General features: G+C 36.3%; 1 protein-coding gene across 12 annotated transcripts in view; it reads left to right on the plus strand.

The window, feature by feature from the left end:
• Nucleotides 1-15,826, plus strand: part of ZMYM4 (zinc finger MYM-type containing 4) — a 170,141-nt gene that overhangs the window by 88,558 nt on the left and 65,757 nt on the right. For 11 of the 12 annotated variants that reach the window (XM_021095904.1, XM_021095899.1, XM_021095900.1 and 8 more), the window contains 4 exons: nt 5,865-5,949; nt 6,187-6,442; nt 12,546-12,720; nt 12,832-13,044. In XM_021095904.1, coding sequence (XP_020951563.1) covers nt 5,865-5,949; nt 6,187-6,442; nt 12,546-12,720; nt 12,832-13,044 — 729 coding nt within the window. Of the gene's footprint in view, nt 1-2,438; nt 2,602-5,864; nt 5,950-6,186; nt 6,443-12,545; nt 12,721-12,831; nt 13,045-15,826 lie in introns of those variants that run through there. The other variant, XM_021095908.1, reaches the window with a different exon arrangement.

Genomic DNA, 15,826 nt, shown 5'->3' on the forward strand with positions numbered 1-15,826 from the left:
GACACTTTCCCTGGGATGAAGAGGTAGTTATAGCAAAGACCAAATACGTTAGGGGCAGAAGGGATCAGGAAGGGTTTTTTGTATTACTGTTTTGAAAAAACAGTCAGAGATTACAATAGCTGGAGAATACCAATTGAATGGAACTGTTGGGGCACAGAAACGCCTATATTTTTGTACACTATTTAAAGTAAAATAATGTGTTATGAGATGCTGAGTATGAAGTTTTCATCATGATTTGGGGGAAGAATTTCCCCAAGGCCTCACCACCTGATTGATGGGATTCTGGATTCTTGAGAACCGAGTGTCCTAGTCATAAGGTCCAGAAGCATTCTTTACCTTGACCCTACAATAATGTCTTAGCATGTGAGTGTGTAAAGCTAGGTTTTCTCAGAAAAGTCCTCTCTGTTATCAGCTACACCAATTCTGTGCGATCAGACCTTTGATAACTCTTCTAGAAATCTCTCAGGAGACCTCATGTTAAACTGTAGATACCTGGATCTATCTTTCTTTTTTATTTTCCCTTCCCTTTCTTCTCTTTCCTCCCCCTCCACTACTTTCCCCTTCTATTTCCTCTCCTCCTCCTACTTTCTCTCACCCCTTCTCCCACTCCCTTCTTCATTGTCCTGTTCTTTCAGGTATTTTTTTCTCAGTGACCATTGAAAATCTATATTCCTTGTTCAGTACTGCCTAATGTTTTATCACTCTTACTCCTTTCCCATAGACTGGAAAAAGGTGTTCTGGCATATTATTTTCTTAGACTCTGAAACAGTACTCTTAATCTAATGCTCATAAAATAGCAATAGATTTAACAGCTGTGGTCAGTCTTTACTTTTGACCATCAGTTACTAGTAATAACTTTTCTCTTAGCTTAATAAGATCATACCTTTAGCTTCTGGAATCTTGTCAAAACTTTCCTTGGCTTTTTCTCTTGGCTTAACTGTGGCTTTGCTTTCAACTTACTTCCTAATTCTCCTTTTTACACATTCATTTTGGTCTTCATTTTTTTGCTTTTCCTAAGATACTCAAATGTGTGTTTATATGTATTTAACTACTTCTTTCCATTTGCTCTTGATTATTTCTTCAGTTCTAATTTCCTGGGCTTGCCAGTTAACATCCTTCTACCTCTGTTACTGGCCTAACATCATTTGTCCTCCCAGTTTCATTTCTTCATTCTAATCCTAGTGCATGTTACTAGAATATATTCTGTATATAATATTTATAATTACAAGTACTTTTATGTGTACTATATTGTTTCAGCCTCCAGTTTAAGGAAGCCAGAGCAGATGGTATCAACTCTGTTTTTAGATAAGAGGACTCTGGTTCATAGAGGTTAAGTTAGTTACTCAAGGCCATATGGCTAGGAAGGAACCAGTCTGGGGCCTGAATCAAGGTCTTATTGTTATTAGTCTATCAATCTTTCTATAAATAAAAGTTATTTTTAAAAACGAGTAGAGAAGTTTTTAAAATAAGAACTTTTTAAAGAGCCAGAGACCTCATTTCCCCCCTCCTTTTCTGTAGATTCTAAAAGCTAGAAATTCAGTAGTATAAGCTAGAAATTCAGTAGTATTACCTTAGAATCATCATTTTTTTTTCTTTCCTTTTTGCTCATAATAAAAGGAAAGCTAATCTGTAATCACTCTTTAAAGTAAATGGATTAGGATGGGAAACAAATCAATTTATTGTCACAGTTGTGAGTCATATAGTCTTGGAAAGTAGAATGCAGTAATTAAATGTTGGGGCTTTTTTTTTCAGCCTTGTCAGGTTAACTTGGCTATAGAACCCAGTAAAAACCGTCAGTACTTCTAGAATACTTTCTTGGGATACTGTTATATATACTTTATGGTTTTAACAAAGGGAAGGTAAAGATAATGGTAAAGAATTTTTTTGTTTTGTTTTGATACCTTTCTGCTTCTGAAAGATTTTGGGTCATGGGAATTTTCTTTTCTGAAGTTATTAGTCATTGGTTTGTAAAATTTTCATTGTTGGGAGGATACTAACATAAACATCATGATTCTGCCTTGAGGCATTGTGGGGTATACAAGCAGAGTACTTAAGATATATATTTATTGTACTGTATTACATAAGTAATATGTACTTGAGCCTTAAGGAATGTATCAGAAGTTTGAAATAACTGTCACAGACAGTGAGAAAGAGCTGACTAGAGACCATTAAAGTATGCCCATGAGTAATAATTTTTTTCTGGAGTTTTCTGAGATTTAAAGATTTTTTTTAACTTATAATTTAATATAGAATGTAGGATGAGTCAGTATTGGAAAATATTTTAATATATAACTTCATCAACATGTCAGATAAGACTACTTAGATGTATAGATGCCAAAAAGACATTTTATGTAATTCACTATGCATTTCTTATAATAGATACTCTCTTGATCAGGTAAGGAAATATCTACTTCTGATCAATAACAGTCATTGAATTTAAAAGTAAAATGATGGAAACCTTCTGTTAATAATTACTAAAAGAACACAAATTACTGATGTCAGCATTATTATTTAACTCTTGTTGGATTTTCGACCTAATACATGTTAAAGAAATTAGAAGAAGTAATGGAAAAGGGGAGACAAAATTATCATCATTTGCTGGTAAGGATCTTTATTAGAAAATTAATACAATTCATGAAAGTTTAGTGGAGTAGGTAGTTGAATTTTAGTTATATAAAACAGCAATATTTCTATAAATCATTTGTTTCCCAGTTAGATAATATGATGAAAAGATATACTATTTCCTACAGCAAAGCAATTAAAAAGTGCTTACATCAGATAAAACAACTTGAATGAATGGAGAGATTTTTTAAAAAATGTAAGCTACTAGCTATTCCTTAATTAAGATGAAGGTTTATTTATTTATTTATTTTGTCTTTTTAGGGTCGCACCGGTGGCATATGGAGGTTCCCAGGCTAGGGGTTGAATCAGCTGTAGCCACTGGCCTGCGCTACAACCAACATAACTCCAGATCCAGGCCATGTCTGCGACCTACACAACAGCTCACGGCAACACCGGATCCTTAACCCACTGAGCGGGGCCAGGTATTGTACCTGTGTTCTCATGGATACTAGTTGGATTCGTTTCTGCTGAGCCACGATGGGAACTCCAAGATGTAGTTTTGACACAGCTCTGAAGAAAATATCAGTAGTTTCTTGTGTTTTAAAGAGGAATAGACATGCACACACACATTACGTTACACTTATATTCTAAAAATTGTAGATGTGGCAAACTATTAAATAGCTCACAATTATTTTCATTAGGATAGTGTGATGTCTTAAGAGTAGTCGGCCTGATAATTATGCAGAATAGATCGCCACAAGAGACGTTTTTAAAAGAATTTGACATGTGAGTGGTGAGTGGAAGGAATTCACCAGCTATTCAGAGAATGTAAAAGAAAAATGTCCATTATACATCAAAATAAATAAATCCCAGATGGATTAAAGCAGGAGTTGGCAAATTGTCTATCAGCAAAGGGCCAAATCTATCCTGCAGTATTTGTTTCTGTTTTGTCTTTTTCTGCACACTGTTTTTATAAATAATGTTTTATTGGGTCATTCCCACATTCATTCATTTACACATTATCTATATGTGCTTTTGCTCTACCAGGGCAGAGTTGAGTGGTTGTGATAGTATGCCCCCAAAAAATAAAAAATATGTGGCCTTTTGGAGATAAAGTTTGCTGACCTCTTGAATAAAGGATTATATTATAAACAATCAAACCACTTTCTTAGTATTTTATTGTGAAAGTAGAACTTTGTAAGAAACAGAAGAAATTGGAGTTCCCCTTGTGGCTCAGTGGTTAACGAATCTGACTAGGAACCATGAGGTTGCCAGTTCGATCCCTGGCCTTGCTCAGTGGATTAAGGATCCAGCGTTGCCATGAGCTATGGTGTAGGTTGCAGATGTGGCTCGGATCTCACGTTGCTGTGGCTGTGGTGTAGGCCGATGGCTACAACCCCAATTAGACCCCTAGCCTGGGAACCTCCGTATGCCGCAGGAGTGGCAAAAACAAAAAAAATAAACAAAAACAGAAGAAATCACAGAGGTAAAAACTGTCAGATTTTTGGGATATAAATGGAAACTTTAGGAGTTCTCTTGTGGCACAGTGGGTTAAGAATCTGGCATTGTCACTGCAGCGGCTTGGGTCACTGCTATGGTGCGGGTTCGATCCCCAGCCTGGGAACATCTGTATGCCACTGGCGTGGCCAAGAATAAACAAAAGAAAATAACGAAACTATAGTACATAAAATTTTAACTCAAAGTACATATTGAAATGTTGATAGCAGCTGCTGTAAGGTGTTAATATTGTTATCATTTAATGCTGTTTTTTTGGTAAATGGATATTTAAAAAATTAGAAATTGAAACAGTGGGAAAAGACTTCTAAGTGGCTTTTTTTCACAAATTGCTAGAATAAATATTAGTAAATTAAAAAAAATAATTTGTCATTGTGCATCAAGAATCTTACTATGTACTTACTTACCTAGTAATTCCACTTTAAAGATCCTCTCCTTAGGAGATAAGCCTAAATATGAGTGTATGAATATTTACAAAGATGTTTCATCATGGCATTACTGTTTAAAGCAAATGTGTGGAAACAAATAGACCAACATCAAATGTGATTATATAATTTCAGTGCCATACATGGCTATCAAATTGGAGCCTAAGGTCAAAGGAAAAATTAGTAATACTGATCCTGTACTTTATTTAAAGTTTTGGATTTTTCTTTATTAGAGATTTTGCATTTTTGAGTTTTAAAATATTACTGAGATTTTCGGTGCCTTAATTTGTGCCTGAGGCAAGTGCCTAACCTCACCCCACTCTCATTCTTGTGGAATCTGTTATCTGTTAAATAATATATATCAGGATTTCTTGTACTCAAGTAATAAATATACAGGCACCTCTTACTACAAAAAGAAAGGGGTATGTTGGAGTTGCCTGAGATTTCCAAGAATAAGAAGTCTTCCAGGGTTTTGCAAGTTTCAGTGTGATAAACAGTGAATTCAAATAAAAAGTTAAATCTACCACTTAGGGGTTTCACAACGCATTAATATAAGTGGAAAAGCAAACAATAGCACTAAAAACTTGTAGTATTACTCAGTTATATGTGGTTATTCATGGCTAAAAATATGTTTCCATTCAATAAAAAAAAAATCATTGAAATAAAAACTCAGACTTTTAAAATATTTGTTAAAATTCTCATAGACTGCCGCAAGTACATTTATAGACCTCAGGGATTCTTGGACTCCAACTTTTAAAGCGCTGATATTTAGCCACTAGAAGTGATTTTGAAGTAATATGTAATTATATGCAAATGTTCAGTTGATTCAAGTGATCAAAAATCATTTTATTAGAATGATATATTCAGTATAATTATGACTAAGTGTAAAGAAACACAGGAGGGAAAAGACTGGAAAGAAATACAATGAAAGAATAATAGTGATGGTTTTGGAGGTAATAGAAATATGATTAGAATTTTTTTTCATTTCTACTTGTATACATTTTGTATAGTAAGTGTGTATTACTTTTATAATAGGTAAACAGCAATTTAAAGTACTGTAATAATAAGAATTAAAAAACTGACTTATAAATATCTGGCAGTGTTTACAGGGTAAATAGATGACTATTTTCACTTTTTACCTCTTACTCTCAGCATACACAAACATGTTGTAAAATACCCTTATTGTAATTATAGCTTGCTTGCTGTTATTTCTTATTAATGTTAATGTAGTAAACATTTTCCACCCCGATATAGCTATAGTAAAATGTCTTGAATGTCTGGATTTCTTTAGATATATTTTATTAATTTTTTGCTCTATGTATTTATTTCTTTTCTTTTCTTTTCTTTTTTTTTTTTTTAAAGGAGTATAGTCATGGCCAACAGCAAAAAACTCAAGAGGGGGAACTGAAAATTAGTGCTGTGTTTTCAGTCAGTGGCAGTCCTCTTGGTAAGAAACAGAACTGAATAAATGAATCATGTTTATTTATTCCGACAAGTATGAGTGAGATGAAGTATCTACTTATATTAGTAAACTAGGCAGCTCTCTCTGCCTGTTTAGAATGGCTTTAATTGTTTATTCCATAATTAGTGTTGGGTTTCAAGACTAGTTCTAGGAGAGAGAGAGAGGATGCCTACTTAAAATTCATGGTAAAAAGTAAAAATTTTTTTCAATTTTCTTTTAAAGCTCCACAGTTGACTACTGGCTTTCAGCCTTCACTGGCGTCATCTGGCATGAATAAAATGCTTCCTTCAGTTCCAGCCACAGCTGTTCGAGTTTCCTGTTCTGGTTGTAAAAAAATCCTCCAGAAGGGGCAAACTGCTTATCAGAGGAAAGGGTCTACTCAGCTATTCTGCTCTACACTGTGCCTCACTGGATATACAGTTCCACCTGCCCGCCCACCGCCTCCTCCCACTAAGAAAACTTGTTCAAGTTGCTCAAAGTACAGCAAAATTCTAAATTATCTTGTTTCCTTTCTTTTAAGATAATTTGTTTTTATCTGTATATTGTTTAATTTTCTGCCTTTCCTTGTTTTTTTTTTTTTTTTTGAGAAATAATCACATTGTTTAGTATCAACATGTTGCTGTTTTCAGTCATTTTGGATGCTAGGTGTTCAGCTTTTTTTAAATAATGTGCCTTTTATATAATGAGATGCTTTTGAAACATACTTTACCATTCTTAGTGGTTGAGATGCTTTATAAAACAAAAACTATACCATTTAGGGGTGTTAGGACCACAATATCTTATCTTGTAACTGCAGGCAATAGATATTTAAATCCAACAAATATTTAATGTTTGTATAATGTTTCCTATTACGTAATGGATAACATTTTTTTCTTAACTTTAAATAGATTCCAGTGTATGTTTTTTTTTTGTCTTTTTAGGGCCGCACCCATGGCATATGGCGGTTCCCAGGCTAGGGGTCTAATCAGAGTTGTTGCTGCTGGCCTATGCCAGAGCCACAGCAACGCCAGATCTGAGCCTTTTCTGTGGCCTACACCACAGCTCACGGCAACACCAGATCCTTAACCCACTGAGCGAGGCCAGGGATTGAACCCTAAACCCCGTGGTTCCTAGTTGGATTCGTTTCTGCTGTGCCATGATGGGAACTCCCAGTGTATGTATTTTTATCTTTTCAATGTCTCTGAACTATCTCAAAGTTTCCATTTCAGTGTTTAATGGCCAAAAAGAATGGCCTTTTACTTTTTGGTGATCCTCATAAAGTCATCCTGATGATATTTGAGGAACATGAACTAATTTAGCCTAATTTCACAAGGTGGTTATTAGAAACTGTATAGGTAAACCAGGAAAAGATGAAAATTCTCTCGTTCTGAAACACTTTGGTCTCTGTTGTCAAGCTACTCAAACCATGATTTATTAGTTTAGTTTAGATATTTGTATTTACAGTTTCTCACATGGATGCTGCCATTTCTCTGTCTAGAAAGGGAAGGAGATGCTCCCTCTTCTGGTTCAGTTGGAAAAAGGTATATAAAAAGAAACTTCAGGAGTTCCTGTCATGGCGCAGCTGAAAGAATCCTATTAGGAACAAGGAGGTTGAGGGTTCGATCCTTGTCCTGGCTCAGTGGGTTAAGGATCTGGCATTGCCGTGAGCTGTGGTATAGGTCACAGATGATGTTCAGATCCGATGTTGCTGTGGCCATGGCATAGGCCAGTGGCTACAGCTCCGATTAGACCCCTGGCCTGGGAGTCTCCATATGCCATGGGTGTGGCCCTAAAAAGCAAAAAACAAAAACAAAAAAAAAACTTAAAAGACATTTGAATATGGTTAGAAGTTTTTTCAGGAAGTTATATGCACATCCCTATTATGTTTCAAGTTTAATGTAGTGATTGAAAATAGACTTCTTATATATACTGTTTGAATTATGAAACATGCTTTTAAAAATGAGTGCTTATGTACCACATATCTCATTTCTGTATTCCAGTATATTATTCAGATTCTAAGACTAAATCAACTGGAAATTATAATTTTTAATATGATTTTTTCTCTGATTTTTATTTTGCCATGAAATAATTTCACGTAATAACTTCCTTTTATGTTTATTTAATTCTTAACTTTAGGAATCAGCACTTTGTAAAATTTCAGCAATATTTCTCCTTTCATAGTAATAGTCATAGATATATATTGGAAGGATTTATCAGTGAATTTCAAAATGGCCATAGGAAACTCACCAAAGTTGTTTTTTTCTTTTTTCTTTTGCCTTTTTCTAGGTCACTCCCTCGGCATATGGAGGTTCCCAGGCTAGGGATCTAATCAGAGCCACACCAGAGCCGGCCTACACCAGAGCCACAGCAACTCGGGATCCGAGCTGCATCTGCAACCTACACCTCAGCTCACAGCAACGCCGGATCCTTAACCCACTGAGCAAGGGCAGGGACCGAACCCGCAACCTCATGGTTGCTAGTCGGATTCATTAGCCACTGCTCCACAACAGGAATGCCTCACCAAAGTTCTAAAGTGTGTGCTCTCCCTATGCGTTTTTTGTTTCTTGTCCATATATGTTGTTCTCATCTAAATGTATTATATTCTTTTGGTCTCTGGTGTTTGCCTTCTATTATTTGGAGATAGTCGTTTTTACCTGCCTGTCATATCTTAGCTCTCTGTCTGATCTTATGTAATTTTTTTCTTTTTATGGCCACACCTGTGGCACATGAAAGTTCCTGGACCAGGGGTGAATTGGAGCTGCAGCTGTGGACTACGCCACAGCTTATGGCAGCTCTTGGACCCTTAAGAGGGTGCCAGGCCAAGGATCAAACCTGCATCCTCACAGAGATAAGGTTGGGTCCTTAACCCACTGGGCCACAAGGGGAACTCCTGATCTTGTGTAATTAATTTTAAGATTATATTTTCTTCTTTTGTAATGTTTGGTCTTTGACTTTTTTTTTTTTTTTTGTCTTTTTGCCATTTCTTGGGCTGCTCCCGCAGCATATGGAGGTTCCCAGGCTAGGGGTCGAATCGGAGCTGTAACCCCCGGCCTACACCAGGGCCACAGCAACGCAGGATCTGAGCTGCATCTGAGACCTACACCACAGCTCATGGCAACGCCGGATCCTTAACCCACTGAGCAAGGGCAGGGATTGAACCCGCAACCTCATGGTTCCTAGTCAGATTTGTTAACCACTGTGCCACAACGGGAACTCCTGGTCTTTGACTTTTAACTGTTTTACCTCTTCATTCACTTATTCTATTCTTTTTTTATTCCTTATTCTTTACCATTCACCCTTTTCTGTTCTTTGAGGTACTCCTTGCCTGCCTCTCAACTCAGCATTTTCCTCACCATATTTTCTATCTTTTTTTTAATAATGATTTTTATTTTTTCCGTTATAGGTGTTTTACAGTATTCCATCAGTTTTCTACTTACAGCAAAGTGACCCAGTCACAAATACATGTATACATTCTTTTTTCTCACATTATCATGCTCCATCATAAGTGACTAGATGTAGTTCCCAGTGCTCTACAGCAGGATCTCATTGTACATTTTCTATCTTAACTTTATCTGTTTCTCATCTTAAGAATATCATTTTCTCTTGCCATTCAGTCCTCACCCACTGATCAGTAATGTTTTTACTTGTACTCCATTTTCTGAACTACTCTTTCATACCCTTTTTACCACTTTTCCTTTCCTTCCCTATTTCCCCCCTTACTTACACAGTCTTTGTAACAGTTTGGAATGGTCTGGTTAACCTGATTATGGAATTGTTGATTTGGGAGCTCCTGCTGTGGTGTGGTGGAATAGGCAGTGCCTTGGGAACACTGGGAACAGGTTCGATCCCCAGCCTGGCACAGTGAATTACGGATCCAGTGTTGTTACAGCTGCAGCTTAGACCACAACCGCAGCTTGGATCTTATCCCTGGCCTGGGAGCTCCATATGCTACAGAGTGGCCAAAAATGAAAAACAAACAAAAAAAAGTGGTTGATTTGGATTGTGTCTTAAATACACAGAAATTAGATTCCAAGAATTTAAGTGATTTGTTTGGTGTGACACGGCTGGTTAGTATTGGCACATGCATTTTCCTCCCGTATAGTCAAACAGGTTTAATTTGTAAGTCAGTCCCTGTAAGAAAGATTTTTACTTTAATTTGAATAGGTAGAGATAGAAAAGGTTTTCTTCCTGATAGACCAGTAGAAATATAGCAGCACAACTTAGGTCAAAAGAAACTCATTATCTATTTGATGTAACAACTTTATTTTTCTCAATCATTTATTAACCAGATATCTTAGCATCTTGAATTTAACCTAAACTCTGAATATATTTTGGCTAATCATCATTTAATGTATAGGTTTCATTAGTAATAGGGACTTAACTATTTCTTTTTAAAAATGCATTTCAAATCCTACATTAGAGAGATAATTTGGAGGGTAATTTTTTAAAATTCTGTTAGATTTCTTGATATAATCGCACTCAGAAAGGTAATTCTTTCAAAATTTTCTGTATCTTTTCTGCATTTTTACCATCTGAAATGAGAGCATTCCTTTTATCCTGGTGTAAGATGTAATCTATTAGAATTACATGTAATTGGACTTGGGAGTTCCTTTTGTGGCTCAGTAGTAACAAACTGGCTAGTAGCCATGAGGATGCGGGTTTGAACCCTGGCCTCACTCAGTGGGTTAAGGATCTGGCATTGCCGTGAGCTGCATTGTAGCTTGCAGATGTGGCTTGGATCATGCATTGCTGTGGATGTGGCGTAGGCTGGTAAGTGTAGCTCTGATTCGACCCCTAGACTGGGAACTTCACTATGCCGCTGGTGTGGCTCTAACAGTCAAAAAAAAAAAAAAAAAAAAAGTAATTAGATGCTAAGCATACTGAGAGAATTTAGAAATACCTGCTTTTATGCATCCCTTGCCTTGATATATGCTACTCCCCAACTCTTTTATTTCTTTAGCCTTCTAAAAAACTCCTTTTTAAGGTCCTGCTTGAATGTCACCTTCTTTTGGGTAGCTTTTCGTTTCCCATCTTATCTAAACACTTGTTTCTTCATTTCTTTAGTGCATTTTGTTTATATATATTTACAAAATTATTATACTTTTCTATGTTAAAAATGCTTCTGGGGAGTTCCCATCGTGGCTCAGTGGTTAACGAATCCAACTAGGAACCATGAGGTTGCGGGTTTGATCCCTGGCTTTGCTCAGTGGGTTAAGAATCCGGCATTGCCTTGAGCTGTGGTGTAGGTCGCAGATGAGGCTCGGATCCCGAGTTGCTGTGGCTCTGGTGTAGGCCAGCGGCTACAGCTCCGATTCAACCCCTCCATATGCCGCAGGAGTGGCCCAAGAAATGGCAAAAAAAAAAGACCCCCCCCCCCCCAAAAAAAATGCTTCTGATACGGTATTTTATCTGTCATTTGTCTATTTATCCTCATATACTGTGAGCTCCTTGAGTGCTTATGCCATATCTTGATGTAGGATTGAGCTACTTCCTGGTTTAAGATAACTGCTCAATTAATACCCATATAAATGAAATACATTAAAACCTGGTAAAAAATAAGTGTAAAGGCAAAAAAAAAATTGTGGATAGTAGAACAGTCTAAGTATTGAAGATGAGGTATGGGAACTAATACATGAGTTGTATTATATTTACTATGATCTTTTATTGAAGCAGAGATATTTGTAATCTTTTCTTTGAAAGTACTGAATTAATATAGTCTGTTTAAAATGTAAGAATGAATATACCAGTTTATTTACTGTTGCAAGAGTGTATACTCATGGGAGAGAGACACTGTTTAGAGAATTTCATCAAGGCGTTTTTAAAATGGTTTACACTTCAACTATCAGATAAACTACTGTGTGGGAACGCTAATTTGGGAATGAGATAAGGGGTGGAGTGGGAGGGAGTCTTAATCATTGGGTTTTAGTCTTCATTGCCTTTTGCTACTAATGCTTACAAATTCAGTTATTAAATACAACAATTTTCAATTTTATATAACCCTACTAGGATATGCATTGTGTAGTTTGAAATGTATACTTTCTTTTATAACATAGTGGCTTTAAAATTTTTCAAGTGTAATATTATTTAAAGAGTATTTTGAGGAGTTTGCTAGTGGCTCAGTGGATTAAGGATCTGGCATTGTCACCACTGTGGCTTGGGTCGCAGTGGTGACATGGGCTTAATCTCTGGCCTGGGAACTTCTGAATGCCACAGGTGTGGCTATTAAAAAAAAAGAGAGAGAGAGTTTTTGGAAAATATAGGAGAACCTAAAGAACAAAATGAAAATTTCCTATGATCCTACCTACTAGAGATAGTGAATGATAGCTCTTTGATGTATATCCTTTTAATCTTGAAATGTAGTATACAGTATACCTCAGAACAGTTCCATAACCTAAGTCATGTATTAGTTCCATTTTATAGAATAGACGTTGAAGATCAAGGCAATTTATTAGTGCAGTCAAGAAAACCCAGGTTTTCAGATTTAAATATCTCTGCCCTTTCCCTACACTATAATTGCCTTTGTTTTATTTGATTTTTCTAGTTGAAAAAAAGAAAAAAATGAATTATTCTATGGCTTATTTTATCTTTGTTATCATTTTTAGAGACATTTTAAATCCAAAGGATGTGATCAGTGCCCAGTTTGAAAATACCACCACTAGTAAAGATTTTTGTAGTCAGTCATGTTTGTCAACATATGAGCTGAAAAGAAAACCTGTTGTTACCATAAATACGAATAGTATTTCAACCAAATGCAGCATGTGTCAGAAGAATGCTGTTGTAAGTTATCTTTTTACTTTATTGGGAGAAGGAGTATGATGTTTGTGCTTAAAGGACGGCTTTTGATGGTCTCTACTTGTTGTTTGTAAGTTGTTATTTTTTAATTCCTAGATTCGACATGAAGTTAATTACCAGAATGTGGTACATAAACTTTGCAGTGATACCTGCTTTTCTAAGTTCCGCTCTGCTAACAACCTCACCATGAACTGTTGTGAAAATTGTGGGGGTTACTGCTACAGTGGCTCTGGACAATGCCACATGCTTCAAATAGAGGGACAGTCTAAGAAGTTTTGTAGTTCAGCGTGTGTCACAGCATATAAGCAGGTACATGATCACATTTAGTCCCAATGTCTTTGTTCATTTCAGAAGGACCTAAACTTTGGTAGAAATTATTTATCACAACAATATCACAAAAATATTAATATCTTATTAGCTTAACACTTTTACATGTAAGTAGTATTTGTCAAATGCACATATTTTAGAAACTGTTGTTTTATTTACTTATTTTTTGTTTGTTTGTTTTTTTGTCTTTTTGCCATTTCTTGGGTCGCTCCCATGGCATATGGAGGTTCCCAGGCTAGGGTCCAATCGCAGCTGTAGCTGCTTGCCTATGCCAGAGCCACAGCAACGCAGGATCCGAGCCGCATCTGCAGCCTACACCACAGCTCACTGCAACGCCAGATCCTTAACCCACTGAGCAAGGCCAGGGATCGAACCTGCAGCCTCATGGTTCCTAGTTGGATTCATTAACCACTGAGCCATGACGGGAACTCCTGTTTTTGTTTTCGTTTTTTTTTTTTTTTTGACTTTTTAGGCTGCACCTGGGACACATGGAGGTTCCCAGGCTAGGGGTCTAATCAGAGCTACAGCTGCTGGCCTCCGCCACAGCCATAGCAATGCAGGATCCGAGCCTCATTTGTGACCTCTACCACAGCTCAAGGCAAGGCCAGATCCCTGACCCAGTGACTGAGGGCAGGAATCAAACTGGAACCTCATGGTTCCTAGTCAGATTGATTTCCACTGTGCCAGAATGGGAACTCCATAGAAACTGTTAAGAGTTTTACAAGTGCCATATACAGTTGTCCCTCAGTATCTGTGGAAGATTGGTTCCAGGAACCCTGATACAGATATCAAAATTTGAGAATGCCCAAGTGCCTATATAAAATGGCATAGTAATTGTATGTAATGTACACACATTCTCACTTAGACTTTAAATCATTTTTAGATTACTTATAATACCAAATAAAGTGTAAATGCCGTGTAAATAGTTGTCAGCATACACCAGATTGGTTTCCTTTTTGGAACTTTCTGGGATTTTTTTCCTAGAAACTTTTTCTGGCTGTACCCTCAGCATGTGGAAATTCCTGGGCCAGGGATCTAAACTGTGCCACATCAGTGAGAATGCTGGATGTTTCACCTGCTGAGCCACCAGGAACCCCTTTCCTGAATTATTTTTAGTTTGCACTTGGTTAAATCCATGGATGTGGAACTCCAAGAATCCAGAGAGCAGACTGTTTTTCTGGTAATGAATTTGAAATATGTGTTTTTAGGGCATGGCTTTTTTATTTCAAATATGGTTAATGTTTTCGAACAATGTTTTGAAAATGCAGAAAAGCACAAACAATGCATTTCTCAGAGGTCCCCAGTTCGATCCTTTTAATGTACAGCCTTTTTATCTTTAAAATATATTTTTATTTGCACACACACATACACACTTTTATTTTACAAGGTAAGGTCCAAAGTGCATATGTATTCTTGAAATTAGATCCATATGATTGAAATTGCAATTCAGAAAATAAAATTCTTACTATTAATTGTTTAAGTTTTTTTCTTTATGAAATAGGAAAAAATGTAAGTTATATATTACTTTATGAATTGAAGAGGTTTGTAGAGGATGAACTGCTTGAATTCTGTGACAGATGTCTTCTATGCTGTTTTATTAGACATATTTTATTAGTAAGTTTTGATCAAAATTTCAGTTTTAAAGTTGATAAACCTGGAGTTCCCATCGTGTCACAGTGAAAATGAATCTGACTAGGAACCATGAGGTTGTGGGTTTGATTCCCTGGTCTCGCTCAGTGGGTTAAAGATCCAGTGTTGCCCTGAGGTATGGTGTAGGTCACAGATGCATCTGGGATCCTGCATTGCCGTGGCTGTAGCATAGGCCGGTAGCTACAGCTCTGATTTAACCCCTAGTCTGGGAACCTCCATATGCCATGGGTGCATCCATTAAAAAAAAAAAAAAAAAATTGGTAAACCCAAAGGGATAGTAAGAACTTTTTACTTTTTCATTTTTACAGTGCTTTTGTTTTCGTGTATTTGCTGATCATTCTTTTTCTTAAAATAGTAAGTTTTTATACAGTTTATCAAAATTGGTGAATTTAATATATGTCGATTGGGAAAGTTCTTTTAAATTGTTCTTAAAACTTTGCAGTAATTTTGTAATTTTAAACATTGTAGTGTTTCCATTTATTTCTTGTTAATTTGCAAACACATTAATAGGGCTTAGAATTAGACTGTTTATTCCTTCCTTAGAAACACCTTATATTTGTTCTCATGGTGGTGGGGGATCCAATATTTTCATGTGCTTTATTATTGTCCGAAAGATGGTTTTCCTGATATTGTATCATGTTCTGAAAGTTACTCGAATTCATTCCATTGGAAGATGGTATATAGTCCACAAGAAGAGAAATATTTTCAAAATCTTAAGTTTGTTACATTTAATTTAGCCAATATGTATTAAATTTCTCAAATATTAGTGTGTACTATGGCCTAGAGAAAGAACGTGATTTTTATATTTGGCTGCACCCACAGTATGCAGAATTCTGCAGGCCAGGGATCAAACCTGCACCATGGTAGCTGCAGTGACACTGCAGTGACAATACCCAGTCCTTAACCCGCTGAGCCAACAGGGAACTCCAGAATGTGGATTTAGAAGTAAAGCAGATCTTGGTTTGATTCCTAGACTTTCTGTTCAAATAGGATTTTTACCTTTGAGAAAGCAATTAAACTTAGTCCATTTTCTTATCTTTAAATGGGTATGTATTACCAATGTTACTGGGATGTTTTTAGGGTTATATGAACTAAGAATGAGAAAGTACCTAGT

Source organism: Sus scrofa, chromosome 6, assembly GCF_000003025.6.
Source record: "Sus scrofa isolate TJ Tabasco breed Duroc chromosome 6, Sscrofa11.1, whole genome shotgun sequence".
Classification (NCBI taxonomy): Eukaryota; Metazoa; Chordata; class Mammalia; order Artiodactyla; family Suidae; genus Sus; species Sus scrofa.